Consider the following 14,746-nt stretch of genomic DNA (forward strand, 5'->3'; position numbering starts at 1 on the left):
TATGTAACTTAGAATTTTCCCGCGTTTGATATTCTAAGTATTTTTCAGAATAATAATTCTTTACACATATAGAAACCTAATGATTAAGTGGACCTAATTTACCATGCATTTAGGAATCTAACATGTTGTATCTGCTCCCTCAATGCGACCTGAATAATCCATTCTTCTGGCTAGGGGTATGTTTTTCCCACATCAGATCGACCAAACTGTTTTATTCAATTCAACCTGCATGCTGATCTGACACTAATTTGAAATTTTGGTAAGAATAGCTAGGGTGTGGGATGTCTTATCCAATACCAGTTCTATGATACAACTAATGGTAATAACTCTGTTATAACCAAAATTTCAATTTGGAATTTACAAGAATAGCGAGGGTGTGGGATGTCTTATCCAATGTCACCTCGATCTATGATACAACTAATCTGTTGAATAACAGAAAAAGGTGTTGATTATCTCTTGTAATCCCTCCTTTTGGATGTTGATCGATATCATCTTTTATTAATTTGGTGTAGCTTTCAACTCGATAAGCAAAACATACATTGTATTATGTTTGTTATTTAAAATCCAAATGTCTTTAGAATTAGTTGCAAGCAGACACTAGGATTGCAGAATCGACAATGTCTACAGATCAAAACCTTGAAATAGACTACTTTAGAGTTGAGTCATCAAATTTTTGATCCTATATCTCTATTAATAGGTAGGATTTTGGGCTTCAGCCCTCCTTGAACCCGATCGAGAAAGAAGAAAAATAATTTGTACCAATTCACATCCTGAGGATAGATCAAGTACATAGTCACATAGACAGCTAGCTAAGACATGTGTCCAGGGTTAAGTCGCAGAAAGCAAGCGGTGGGGGTTTATTGGTTAGAAAAATTAAGTTCTTAAATGTAAGACATCGAAGGACCAGATTATAGCCTTTATAGGATATGCTTCATACATTAACATTGCAAGTACGTATCATGCTTCCAAAGTGTAGATAGTGCTGCTACACATAAAGGATCTTACATATTTCACGGACGACAAGGGTCTGTCGATTGGAGCACGCTAGCTAGACTAGGGTCAAATTATTTCAGGTGATATTTAACCCGACCTTCATGCTCTCTTGCATGCTTGTCACGGAGCTGACTCATATTTTTCTCTTAATTACGTACAAACTTTCTTTTAGTCTCTACCATACATACTTTATGATCGAACATATTATTTATGTACATAGTTTTTCCAAAAGCCTACTACTCTGGCTTCGATCAGTTACCCCCTCCCCAACCACCTCCGCCTCGTCCGCCTCCTCCTCCCCAGCCACCACCTCCTCCTCGTCCGCCACCGCCACCTCTTCCACCTCCCCAGCCACCGCCACCTCTTCCGCCTCCCCAGCCACTGCCACCTCGTCCGCCTCCCCAGCCATATCCATCAGGGTTGGCATCAGCGGCGGCCTCGACTACAGCTTCTGTTTCTTCTTTCTCAGGCCAACAACACTGACTACCACAATAATGGTAGCCATGTTTCCAGCAGCAGCGCCCGCAATATCCTCCCCCTCGACCTTGTTTTACGTCATCAACTGGCACCGGATTCGTCTCCTTTGTTGCCCCATCCACTACAGCTGCATGTATATAAAAGATAACATCGATTAGTCCGTGGTGTATTTATCAATGTACATATAAATATAAATATAAATGTATATATAAACTCAATTGCATTAGAGAACCTATATGTAAATTTCTCAAGTCGTTATTTCATTAATTACCTTTATTCTCCTCTTTGGATTTCTCATCAGCTGTGACAGTGGAAGAGATGAGAAAAAGGGCAAACAGAAGCCCTAGCAAATTGAAAGCCTTGAAATTCTTCATGGTTTCTCTGAAACTTCGACACTACTCTTTACAAACTCAGGATGGAATGCTAGGTTTCCTCCACGACTTGTCAATTTATAGTGCATGGGGTCGAGAAAAGACGAGGGCATACCGATCCTTGAATTTATTAGCCAGTCTTAAAAGAGTCAGAAATTAGTTCGGCAGTAGTGAGAAGGACGTAGTACATCTTTGACTAGGTTAGATATGCATGCATTTTTTTTTAATTCTTATCACATGATCCTCTTTAAAGAAACACATGTACCTGTTTGAGGAACGACATGTGTTTTAGCTAGGTTGAGCTGAGCATTGCATGCAACTGATGCATGCGGTGGCCACTGGCTTGCATGTGAATTTGATATGCCTGCATATCAATTTTCCGAACCAGCCAACCCTACATTTTCAATTTCAATCCAAAATTAAACACAATAAAGTTAAAAAATAAAAACACACACACAAATGTATGATCAAAGCACTACATGATGCACCTGATGGCAAGTGAGGTTTGATAAAGTCATGTGGAGTTCACATTTAAAATCAATTGGCAATGGATGAAGTGGCCCAAACTCTTATCCATAGACAAAGTCCCATTTTTCCCATGTGGGATGTATATATTCTCAACACGCTCGTGGACAACTTTGAGTGACGTGGAGTCCGTGTGGGCATAAAACTTGCACACATGGGTAATCCGCTCTGATACTATAATAAAGTAATCTGAGGTTCGCATCCAAACCAATTGACAATAAATGGAGTGGCCCAAACCCTTATAAATCCATAGACAAGGTCCCATTTTTCCCATGTGGGATGTGTATATTCTCAACAAGGTTGACCAATTAGATAGGAGTAAGAGGTCTACTCTTAGAGACTGCAACTTAATGTGTTGGGGTTATCTGTTTGGGACTCGTCGTTTCGAAAGTAAGGAGGACGAGAACTTAAACTCATCCGCTTTACTCATGATGCAAAGGGCAATTTTGACGAAATAATATTTGGTTTGCTTTTTGATAGAGTAAAGCTTTCGAATTAAGTTCCTCATTATAGAACGATTAGGACTTGTATACTTGCAGAAACTCAGCTTTCCAAAATCATTCAATAAATCAGGCTATATATTAATCGAGAGCTAAATTAGAATCTGATGTTGGTAACACCTTATATCAATTTTACTGTGATATCTAGTACCGAAACAAAATTGGTGATTATTTAGCTCTATTTGAGCCCCCATTTTTGGTTTGGTTAATTTTCACTTCAATGAACAATAAATTATATATAAGATGTGAGGTAAGAGATATATAGAGGATAATTCTTGTATGATGATAGCTGTTCGACTTTTCAAATCACTTCTGTTTTCTGCATAAATTTGAATATACCACATTTACATAAAATTCCAGATGATGATATGCTTAGATCGATTAGAATAACGACTGGCTGAAGACTGTTTTGGAAAAAGCTTGTGGAAACTACAATCAGAGGATATACACCGAGCAGTATTTATTTATTTTTTTCGATGGGAATATATACCAAGTAGTTGATTGTCCATTGTTCGCATTGAAATTGGTTTTGATAGAATTTGAAATCATCTCATCCACATACAACTTAACCATGTGAACTGGAGACAGTAACTCGTGGATTGTTTGTTTCGATTCCATAATAGAGTTTGAGAACAAATTGAAGTCTTCATCGGAAAACATAGCACATAGGAGCCACACAGGCAAGCATAAGAGGCAAATTATATGTATGCTTGGCCCAAATACAAGACAGATGCCAAAAAATAAAAATTGGAAACCCCAGCACTAGCCGTGATGAAAATTTGCCGTAATGCTCATGTCATCGCTTGACGGGAAATCGCCATCGATGTACCATATCGAACCACCTTTTTTAATCTTCGTCTATTGTAATATTGTAAATACACAATCCTAGTTAGAACACTAACTTTTCCAATTTGTAAAATAATAACAGATTTAGTTATATTACATATCTAGCATGAAAGTATGCCAACATTTCTTGAGTTATAATTGCTACTCTATTATGCATAAAATTCAGGAAGAAACAAACTTGCAGCACCACACGGGATTTGTACTAGTATCAATGATTTGTAATTAGGATAAAAATTTCAAATGATATATGAATAATTGCAAATTATAGTTTTTGGTATTTGAAGTTAATTTATTATAAATTCTCATGATACTTGTATTAATGCACCGCGAGCCTTTTAGGTGCTACTAACACAGTATATTATTCTTTGACTATTTTTAGTGGTAAAATCACTGTAGGCATAAGTAGTACATTAGCTTATTCCTTGGAGACTTAGAACCCGATGGCATAATTGTTTGTTTCAAGTTCGTCAAGTTACTTTTTATGTCTCACATATATATCGAGAAGGCAATAGTGTTGCAGATAAACTAGCAAATTATGGAGCTTTGAATGCGGGATCTGTCTGGTGGGCTTCCCTTCCTTCGTTCATCAGTACTCAATTTAGTCATGATTTTAATTCACGTACTAGTTATCGATTCCTTTAGAGTTGTTTCTTTTTGTTTAAGCAATGGTGTAGCAGATTGTCTTGTGCACCTTGCTCGTTTTCTGTCTTCTGTTCATTGTATTGGTTCTTATGTTGCTCGGGGTTCAGGTTTTATGTCCCCCCCCTCCCCCGATGCAAAGTTTTAATTTAATAAATGGAACCGAGCGTGGGGCTGAGCCTCTCAGCTTGGCTGGGGGTTCCAAACCCTTTAAAAAAAAAAAGGACATATTTTATAGTATATGATAGAGTATATTGGTATGCATATACCTCCTAAGCACAAGTATCGGAAGCACAAGACTCATATCGCCAATACACAGGCAAGGTAAGCTCCCAGTTGAGGGTCCCGATACCGCTTGGGGTGATATTGGGAACCCCGAGCATCCCACACAAAAAGAAACGGAACTAAGCTCCCACAAATCTGCTACATTAAGGTAATCTCTAACAACCCAAAGAGGTAACTGTTTTACTATCACTTTCCATTATCATTATCTTACACGATACTGACTTAGGCATCAGAGCGTTGAAGGCCACCACACCCTGTCTTCCCTCTGACCTTCGTCTGTTTTGCAGATAAGCGAGATCGATAGTGATAGTAGCAGATCGATACATCCCATGTTTAGCTGGATCAAACCCCTTGCGAGACAGCTGAAACATTTGGCACTAGGTCCCCGCTGCTAGTATCGGGAGTGCTGGTAGCCATTGATGTGTTGTCTTGCCAACAAGGAGCGCTCGCTACAAATGAATGAATGAATGAATATTAACGTTACGCGATACATCTCCATGAATGAATGTTACGCGATACTCCACCATCAATGAATGGAGGTTAACGTCACGCGATATCTCGCCACGAATGAATGAATGCTCCTGTTAATGAATTAATGTTAACGTTACGCGATACATCTCCATGAATGAATCATTGAATGAATGTTATGGATATCTCACCACGAATGAATGAGCGATACTCCGCCGTCAATGAATGAATGAATGATATACGGCACTCCACTATGACTGAATGATAGGCGATACATTGCCACGAATGAATGTGTTAACGCTACGTGACCCATCTCGATTCATGAACTCCTTACGGCCTGCCATGATATGCGATACAATGCAGCAACAGAGATGCCACGCCAAATGAAATCACTCAACGTCAAAGGTTCGCTACTTGCTCTCACCTTAAGTGCCGATATTATATTACCTTGCCATAAAATGTGATGCCCACACTTGCACTCCACCACAATAACAAGTGTACATAATCAAAAACATACAAGAATGAAAGGGCGATAGCACAATAAAATGCGATATATTCTCCAAAATGAAAGTTTACAAGAGCAACTAAAAGGCCAAGAGAAGAAATGCCTTGTTGGAACCCATTTGATTGATATATCAGTTTCTTCAAATGTAATTAAGTAAGAGAGCTTGGAAATGAAGGAGCTTCATTGTTTCTATTTATAGGCAGATCGAGAACGGAGAATGTGAGAAAGAGATAATGGGCAAGTACAGTATAAGATGATAATATATAATTAACCCCACTACACACTGTGTGGTTGGGCGTTCGAGATCCAGCTAGCTAGCTAAGCAATTAATTTGTGCCCAACTTGAATATGATACTTTTACATTTTATTAACGAGTTGCCAACCTAATATGTAAGCTAGAAAGGGATTATGCGGGAAGTTCCTCTCGGGAATTCTGTCATTTAATTTAGGTCGGAGTGTCTATTCGTCACTGAAATAAGTTTTAAAATAAAAGCGAAGACAAGATGATTCAAACTCAAGAGCTTTGCCTTTAATAAAAAATAAAAAATAAAATAAAAATTGTCTTTTAAACCGTCAAAACTGAAGTCAGAGTTTTTACAACAATATTAATCATTTATTTTTAGGATTTGTTTTGGTTCCGTGCTAAGAGCAACTCCAACAACTTCCCTATAATTTTTGTATTATAGGGAAGCAAAAGTCAAAGCTTTAGCTATTTTTTCTTCTCTAACTCCAACAGATTCCTTATTTTGCAACAATCTCTAAAATCTCCATAATTCTTCCTTAAATTTTGGAGTTTGCTGTAAATATAGGGAATTTGGTTTTCTCTCTCCTCACTTTCCCTAAAATAGAGATAGTTATAGGGAATCTGTTGGAGCAAAATAAGCTTATTTTTCTCTAAAGTAGAGAAAAATCAAAATATAGGGAATCTGTTGGAGTTGCTCTAAGTAGAGCTTTTAAAATTGCTTATGACGTTTTGGTGTCTGTTTATGTATATGAACCCAACCTTTCCTGATTGAATTGATCATTCCATAAATTGAAAAATCCGAGTCTTTCTTGCTTTCTCTTGCTTGTTTAAAGTTCAAACTTTGACGTAAGTTTATCAATTACTTTTCTTGTGTCGGAAGCAGACCAAATCAGTGATTCTTTTAGTTCTATTGGGTTTAGCTCACGGCCCCATTTCTCCTTCGAAGAAGAATGGCAATGTAAGAGTAGGTCTAGTTGCAGAAGGGGCTTGAGATTGGGGATTGCTTAGGCTGGGCCTCTTTCGGTGAATTGGGCTTGACTTGGGGAAGGACGGGGCCTGGGGCTAAGGGTGTTGCTTCCCAGTTTGTTTTGTTGTTTGTTGTGTTCTAGTCCGTTTTGTTTTCTTTCGGTCGGTGTGTTTTGATGATAGCACCCCGATCACGTTAGCGATGAGCCGAGTTTGAAACAATCTCATCCATGCGACTATTTTACTGGTTGAGGGGTGGACACGGCTGGTGCCTATATGGTTACTTCGTGGCATGGGTTTGAATTATGATTCCGCCGGTTCGCCGATGTTGGTTTCTAACTAGTTTATGGTCTTTTGTCGGTTTGGTGGTTATTTTTGTTACCGCATGAAGTTTCAGGAAAGTTGAAGCTTAGTCGTTTGTGTTATTAAATTTATGTTCAGGTTCGTTAATCTGAATTTGATGGAGTTAAAAATAGGTCTTCTATTTAGAAAAAAGGAATATAATATGTATATAAAGGTCGAATAAGCTTTTTTTTTTTTACACTTTAAAGTTAAACTAGGGTTACCATGTCATCAAGCTACTCTCTCTCCCTCGAGAAACCCTAAAACTCTAAAAGCCGGTTTTTTCCGTATCAACAGATCTCGTCTGGCGGCGCCCCGATTGGGTGCTGGCCTCCGACATCGCCTTGTCTGGAGTTTGTTGTCGGACGGGCATTCAATATGTGTCCGAGGATCGTCCATGGGTGGTTGTGCTTCGGAGAGTTTCCAAATGGCTCGGCTTCTGTTTTTCTGGCCGCATCTCAACCGGCGGCGTAGTTGTTCTGATCCAGACCGACGGGATTCTGGGCGGCGTGAGCTATGTCGGCTTGATTCTGGCATGCGCTGTGGCGGCATAGGGCACGAGTTTTTAGGTCGAAGGGGTGAGATGTCGCGGTGGTGTGATTGGAATGGCACGGGTCGTGGCAGATCGGGTCGTCAGGGGTGCTGGATCTGTGACGTACTACGTGTCTTCAGGAGGGCTGGATGTCGTATGTCGTCGGGGAATATGGGTTGGGGCCAGGCCAGCTTCCTGGGCTCTGAAGTTGGACTATTCCTTTGGTTGCTCTTGGGCCTACTATTTTGGGCTGGGGTTTCTTGCCCTAGGTCTTTACTATGTTTTAGCTTTGTGTTTCACAATAAATTCCTTATCTTTTAGGAACCTATGCACTGATGTGCACCCAATGTCTCTTTAGCGTCTCTGAAATAATACCGATCAGTGGCGGAACCACTATTCGGTCCGCAGGGTTCCCGACCCCCCCCCCCCCCCCCCCAAAAGAAATTAAACTGATGAGCTAATTAATAATGAAGGGTTTATATAGAATCATGTATAACTCTCACACTTTTAGCCAAATGGACCTCCCCCCCCCCCCTTCTAGCCTTCTCACGTAGATTATAGTCTGCACCATGCGGACAACTAATCCAAGATGATGAGAGAGAGATGTTAACTAAACCTAGTAATTATGTATTTATGTATTTGTCAAAAAATACTTTTCATTAAGTATTTATTAAAATTTAAAAGGACTTGTTTAGCGAGATTAAATCACATATAAGGAAAAATAGATAGAAAATGTATAAGAATGGACTTGCATTAAGTGTTAAGACGACATTAATTTTTTCTACATTACATATATATATGATTTATTGTCTTAATAAGATTATTGTGTATATATACTGTCGAGTACTTAACATTGATTAGTAAGTTGCACCAATTTTTTTGTTTGGTAATAAGTCTACATTATTCTCGACCCCCCCCCCCCCCAAGCTACAAATCCTGGTTTCGCCCCTGGTACCGATGGAGGTTATCTGTTATTTCTATGTTTGAATGTATAATGAGTATGACTATATGTATGTACCACCTATGGGTACTACCACTAGCTTCTTGTCTGTTTTGATAGCGGAATGGTATGTAACGGCCTATTCTGACTTGTGATGAATATAATAAATGTTGAATTTCATTCAAAAAAAAAAAAAACTAGGGTTACCACTGAACCATTAATACTATAAATTCTCCGGTGAATATAATCAATTTATGCATTTTTTTTTATTTTTTTTATTTTTAAAAGATGACCAAAGGATTTCACTTCTACCCCCATGGTGACTCAAATCCATGACCTCAATTTTAGGTAGTGGCTGCTCTAACAACTAAGGTAACTCCACTTCGTCATTTTTAGTTAAATAGGTCATTTTTTGAATCAATCCATAAATATGTCATTTTGCCCAACACGACACGACCTATTTATTAAATGGGTTAAGCGGTTTATTGGAAATTGGCAACCTTTTTTAAATAGGTTGAGTTTGGATTTAAATTTTCAACACGATTATTAAATAGATTGAGTTTGAGTTGATCTCTTATAACACGACAAAATTTTTGACCTCACACGACACGACTCATTGACAGCCTTAAATATGCTTGATCCGATTTTTTTTATGATATTCCTAGTTTTTTTATATTGAAAAACTAGGTAAAGATTATTAAGTTCTATCACTTGGAGCAACTTCTAAAAATTCACCAATGATGGCTCTTGGCAGAGGAAGATTTTGAATTTTTTTTTGACATGTTTTGTTAAGCCATCGGCATCCATATGGGAGGTGCCAACCATGTCAACTCCATTTTTTCAAAAATATTTCTTGTTCCTTAGTGGAGCATAATTCTTATGTCACACTCCATTTAACACAATGCAAAATCTCGACCCAATTGCTATTTATGATTTTTTTCAAGTTAGAAACCAGAAAAATCATAAAAAGAAATTCGTTTGAAATTTCGCTATTCCGCAAGTTCAGACATGTTTCATAAATTATGCTCTTCATATAGCAAGCTTATGACACATGACGATGTCAAGCAAAAATTGTGGTCTACAATGTTGCATGCAACGGTGCACCCATAATAGGGTTTTTGTTCAAATTGTTCTGTGCCATTATCTCATTAATCGTAATAATACATAATTTTGAAAAACATGTTATAAACTCAATATTGTTCAAGTAAATCCAGAATATGTGTTTGGCCAAAACTCTAGGTTACTTGACCTAGTTGTAATAGGGTTTTGAATTAGAGATATTCTCAGAGATATTCATAGATATCCGATTAATTGTACGATTATATTTCTTTGCACAATTCTGATTCTATGTCTTGTAATCCTCTATATAAAGAGGCCTCTATTATCAATGAAAGCATCACTCAATTCTCTCCCAATTTCAGTTTTCCTTAAACACGTTATCAACACGAAGCTCTAACCCTGAAACAAATAGTCAAACCCTGATTCAACAAGCAAAAACCTCAAATCCGAATACAAAACCTTGAAACATTTTTTGCTTCCTCCACACAACTTGAAGCCCTTGACCCCAGGAATCTAGAATAGGTAGCAGAACCGGCTATCGGAAGTTCCAAACCACCCTCACCAAATACTCAACTGGTTCACCACGTTTCGGACCTCCGATTCTGACCAAAATTTGCCAGCAGAAGCACTTCGATCCCAGCATTCAAGAACAGGAAGAAAAACTCAAAAAACAGGCCTAAAAATTACTGAACTGGCTAACTGAACATCCAACAGAAAAATTAACAAAAGAAGGAAAAAAAAATGGGTGGAGGCAGTCCAAGCCGCAGCCCACGACCCACAGACGGAGGCCCACTGACCGCCTGGCCGACTAACGTCAGACCACTGATGTCAGCTTACCTCTGACGTCACGTCAGCATGCCAGCTCACCCACAGCCACACGTCAGCTCCTTAGCGCCACGTCAGCTCCGGAATTGCCACGACAGCATTCCGGTGCCACGTCAGCTCTGGCAACTGGTGACTTTTCCTAGCAGTTTCAGGTGACTTTTCCGGGCACTTTTTCCAGCCACTTTTTCCGGTCAAATTTCCCGGTAACCTATTTCGAGGTATTTTTTTACTAAATGTTCTCGTTTTTGAAGTTTTTATTTATTTTCTCTTCTTTTTCTCAGGGACTTGCAAACTCCCTTCTTCTACCCCCTTTCTTCATCATAAGGGAGACCTAATTAAGTCGAACTGTGGGGGTTCGTTCTCACTCCAAGCTTGGAGCTTGTTGAGATCTCCAAACTTAGAGTTTGTAGAGAATTTATGATCGACCACTTACGTCATTGTTTCGATCTAATCCAATACCTCTCGGAATTGACTTTCTTGGAAGCGATTACGCTCAGAAATTCATAATTCTTGGGAGCAACTATGCTAAAAAAATTATATGTTTTCGTGGTAGCCTTTTACGCTCCGAAACTAACCATAATTTCTTGTCCTCTTTCAGGATGAGTAACCTGAACAAATTGGACTTTGCTCCATTGGGAACAACTGGCTCTGGATATCACAGGTGGGTTCGTGATGTCCGCCAGCATCTCAAGGCTGATGGAATCCTGGATACGATTCTCGAGCCTAGCCAGGACGTGCTAACTGTTGAGTAAGCTCAAGTTTTGGAAGCAAATAGAGCAGCCTTAGAGGCAAATAATGCGAAAGTTATCATCCTAATGACTAGTCATATGGATGATTCGCTCCAGTACAAGTGTATGAATGAAGAAGACCCTAGAAGATTGTGAATCTCATTCGAAGAAAGATTTGGCAATGTCCGTGACTCCCTGCTTTCTGACCTAGAAGTGAGATGGCATAGCCTCAGCTTATGTGATTTCAAGTAAACTCTTGACTACAACTCGGAAGCACTTCGCATGAAATCCTTATTGGAATTCTGTGGTAAAGAGATCACAGATGCGATGTTGATTGAGAAGACTCTCTCTACCTTCCCCGTCTCTGCATTGATGGTTGCTAAGAACTATCGAATAGATGTTACTGCAGGACAGATCACAATGTTTCATGAGCTTATTGGAGCCATGAATGTCGCTGAAAAGCATGACAACATCCTTGTGAAGAACTATAATTCGAGATCCGTGAAAACAGAGCATATTCCGGAATCTAATTATAGTTGTACCCCTAAGAGAGGGCGCCAAGAGCGAAACTCTAATCTTAGGGATAGTTTTAGACGTTCTAGTCTACATAATCGCTCTACTTGGGAAAGTAACCGCCAAAATAGGCGAACACAGAACCAAAGAGGTCAACGTTGAATGAGAGAGGGAGGCAACGCCTCTGGCCATGTTGGTGGGGCCACCAACACTAAGAGCCATCTAAATAAAGCTTTCAAAGAGCCTCAATTAATGGAGTCTGAGCAAAGAGATGTATGTTCTTGATGTGGAGTATCCGGTCATTGGGCACACATTTGTAGAGCTCATGAAGAAATTTTCACCACCTACAAAGCATATTGTGTAGCAAGAGAAGCTCACTATGTGGAACAAGAAGATCAAGAAGATGATCTAGAGTGAAGGGTTGAAGACTACAAATTTGGCTGAGATCAATAGATCGTCAATTCTGTCTAAGTCTTTATTTTTCCAAGAGAGGAAATAGGCAATTGCCATATACTTTGTAGTAAATGCCATTGTTTTAGTTTTTCTCTATGCTTATCCAAAATGAGTATGATGTCTATGAAGGTTTTGAGATAAGTGGTACTTAAGCGAGCTTTGCTCCACCGACATCTCTCTACTCACTTGGTCATATTTATTTTGGAGTTACTGAACGAAGTCAAACGACTACCTTTGTTTTGCATTAGCTAGAATTTGGATTAGATTCTCCTAATGGTTAAGAGACAATGATGTGCTCCGTTGGCTTATGAATAAAATTCTGAGCTCTTTTCATTATGACTCCATTTTGATTCAAAGCATATTACTTTGTGACTACGATGGCTAGGCCATCAGTATTAATTCAAGGGCATGGAATAACCCAAGTTCCCCTTGCCAAATGGCACCGTGATTACTGTCACAGAAACTCTCTACGCTCCTAGGGCAAATCGCACCTATGAATAGCTAACAGATTCCATGCGAAAACGCATGTAGAGAACGGAAATGAGTTCCTTTGCAATACCTCTAACGATTGCGAACAAAAGCGCATCTTAGAGAAGTTTATGTGTCCTTCTAGTGGACTCTATGTCACTATTCGAGCAATTAAATCCAATAAAGTCATGAGAGAATATCTATTGGATTTAGACACATATTGGCTTTGTCACAACAGGATATGTCATCCTGGTCATGATATGATGATCCGTCTACTAAAGACTTCACATGGACATCCTTTCTTTCGATCGAAACGAAGCATGAATCAAAAGTTGATTTCTGGACTAAGTGTGACCGCCGCGGCTGGCTCCGGAGCCTCTGTTGTCCACCACCAGCCTAGGGCTGGCCTAGTTCTTATCCATGACACCATGGATAGCGCACATCATGATGATGACGCCCCAGGTGATGTTGCAATCACTAACTTTGCTTCAAATAGCGTTTCAGACGCTTAGTCCCAACCAAAATCCTCATTGGTTGATTCTAAGGCCTCTCACTCGTTTTACAAAGCCCGTTCCTTCGGGAAATTAGGACTAAGACCGTCTTATGCAAAAGATATGAAAATACTCATTCTGTTCTTACATAGAATCCATGGGGATTCTATGGACTGATTCAACCAACTTGCGGACGTTTAAATATCTCATGATGTTGGTTAACATGCAAACACGCTGGTCACGTGTTGTGCCATTGTCCACTTATAATGCTGCTTATGCGACACTCCTAGCACGTATCATATGACATCGGGCTCACTCCCCGAATCATCCTATTCAGTCAATTGGATTTGACTATGCTAGAGAGTTTACATCGAAGACTTTTGATGGATATTGCAATGGGACTGATGTTGGACATCATATTCTCATGTACACACCCAAATGATCTCGCGGAAACGACTATGATGGTAGGCTGACCATTGGTAATGCGCACCAATCTCCTTATATCCTCTTGGGGTGATGCAATATCGCATACAGCTATGCTAATTAGTTTACGACCCACCGCCACTCAATCTACCTTTGCGTTACAGCTAGTGACTGGGTACAAGTATCGTCCTTCCGCATATTTGAGTGTCCCATTTATGTGCCAATTGCACCGCCACAGTGCTCTATGATGGGTCCTTACGGACGAATGGGCAACTACGTTGGATTTGAGACTCCAACAATCGTCCGCCACTCAATACCCTTACCAGGCGATCTCCTTACCGCTAGACATGCAATTATAACTTTGATGAGACAGTCTTGCAGTTGTTAAGGGGAGATAAGAACACGGATGTTTAGTAGGAACGACAGGAATTCTCGTGGCATGTCCCTACTATGTCTCATCTCGATCCCTGTTAACGTGACGAGATCACACATCTGCTGCAAATATGCCTGCAAGGAAGGACGTCCATACGAGAGGACGTAGCGCCACCCTACACAGAGGTAGGCATGACGCCAACGCCAAAGACAATGGCACTCTGGAGTTATAGGCCATGGCCCCAACTAGGATGCATGGGAGGCCCGTGGGTTCGAAGGATACTTTGGCACATTCCAATCTTTTGATCATCGACACTCAAAATCCGTCTCTTGAGAATCTTCTGGATTAAGGTTACCATTGGGGGACGCCTCAACGTCAAAACATATTCCTAAGAATATAGAGCTCTATGAAAATTACACTAGTATACATGAGACGTGGGATAGAAACTCCATCATAATTGATGATGTAGTTGAGCATTTCATTGCGCATGAGTTTGTTGAGTCCTATAGATGATATCGAATCACGCTCCATTGATGAATGAATACCAACATAGAGAAATTTGGCCTAAATGGAAAGATGCGATCCAGGTTAAGTTGGATTCTCTAACGAAGAGAAACGTTTTTGAGCTAGTGATGCCAACATCTCCTAACATAAAACTTATTGACTAATGGGTCTTCGTTAGAAAGCGTGCTGAGAAAAAGAGATGGTAATCTCGCCTTATGGGGTAAGGCTTCTCACAAAATGCCCTGGAATCGACTACGATGAGATATATTTTCTTGT

The 14,746-nt window shown here is 39.7% G+C and overlaps 1 protein-coding gene across 1 annotated transcript; it reads right to left on the minus strand.

Annotated features, from left to right (window-relative positions):
* Positions 1–869: 869 nt before the first annotated feature.
* Positions 870–1,878, minus strand: LOC112184483 (glycine-rich protein 2). The gene is made up of 2 exons (XM_024322744.2): positions 1,742–1,878; positions 870–1,597 (listed from the first exon to the last, which is right to left on the minus strand). Exons 1-2 carry the CDS (start codon positions 1,842–1,844, stop codon positions 1,245–1,247), a joined length of 456 nt encoding a protein of 151 aa, XP_024178512.1. The 5' UTR covers positions 1,845–1,878; the 3' UTR covers positions 870–1,244.
* Between the last annotated feature and the right edge of the window lie 12,868 nt (positions 1,879–14,746).

Source organism: Rosa chinensis, chromosome 2 (genome assembly GCF_002994745.2).
Source record: "Rosa chinensis cultivar Old Blush chromosome 2, RchiOBHm-V2, whole genome shotgun sequence".
NCBI lineage: Eukaryota > Viridiplantae > Streptophyta > Magnoliopsida > Rosales > Rosaceae > Rosa > Rosa chinensis.

Coding starts and splice junctions, on each gene's coding strand:
- LOC112184483 (XM_024322744.2), bottom strand. CDS start 1,844: ATGAAGAATTTCAAGGCTTTCAATTTGCTAGGGCTTCTGTTTGCCCTT. Junction 1,598..1,741: donor ATCCAAAGAGGAGAATAAAG/GTAATTAATGAA, acceptor ATATACATGCAG/CTGTAGTGGATGGGGCAACA.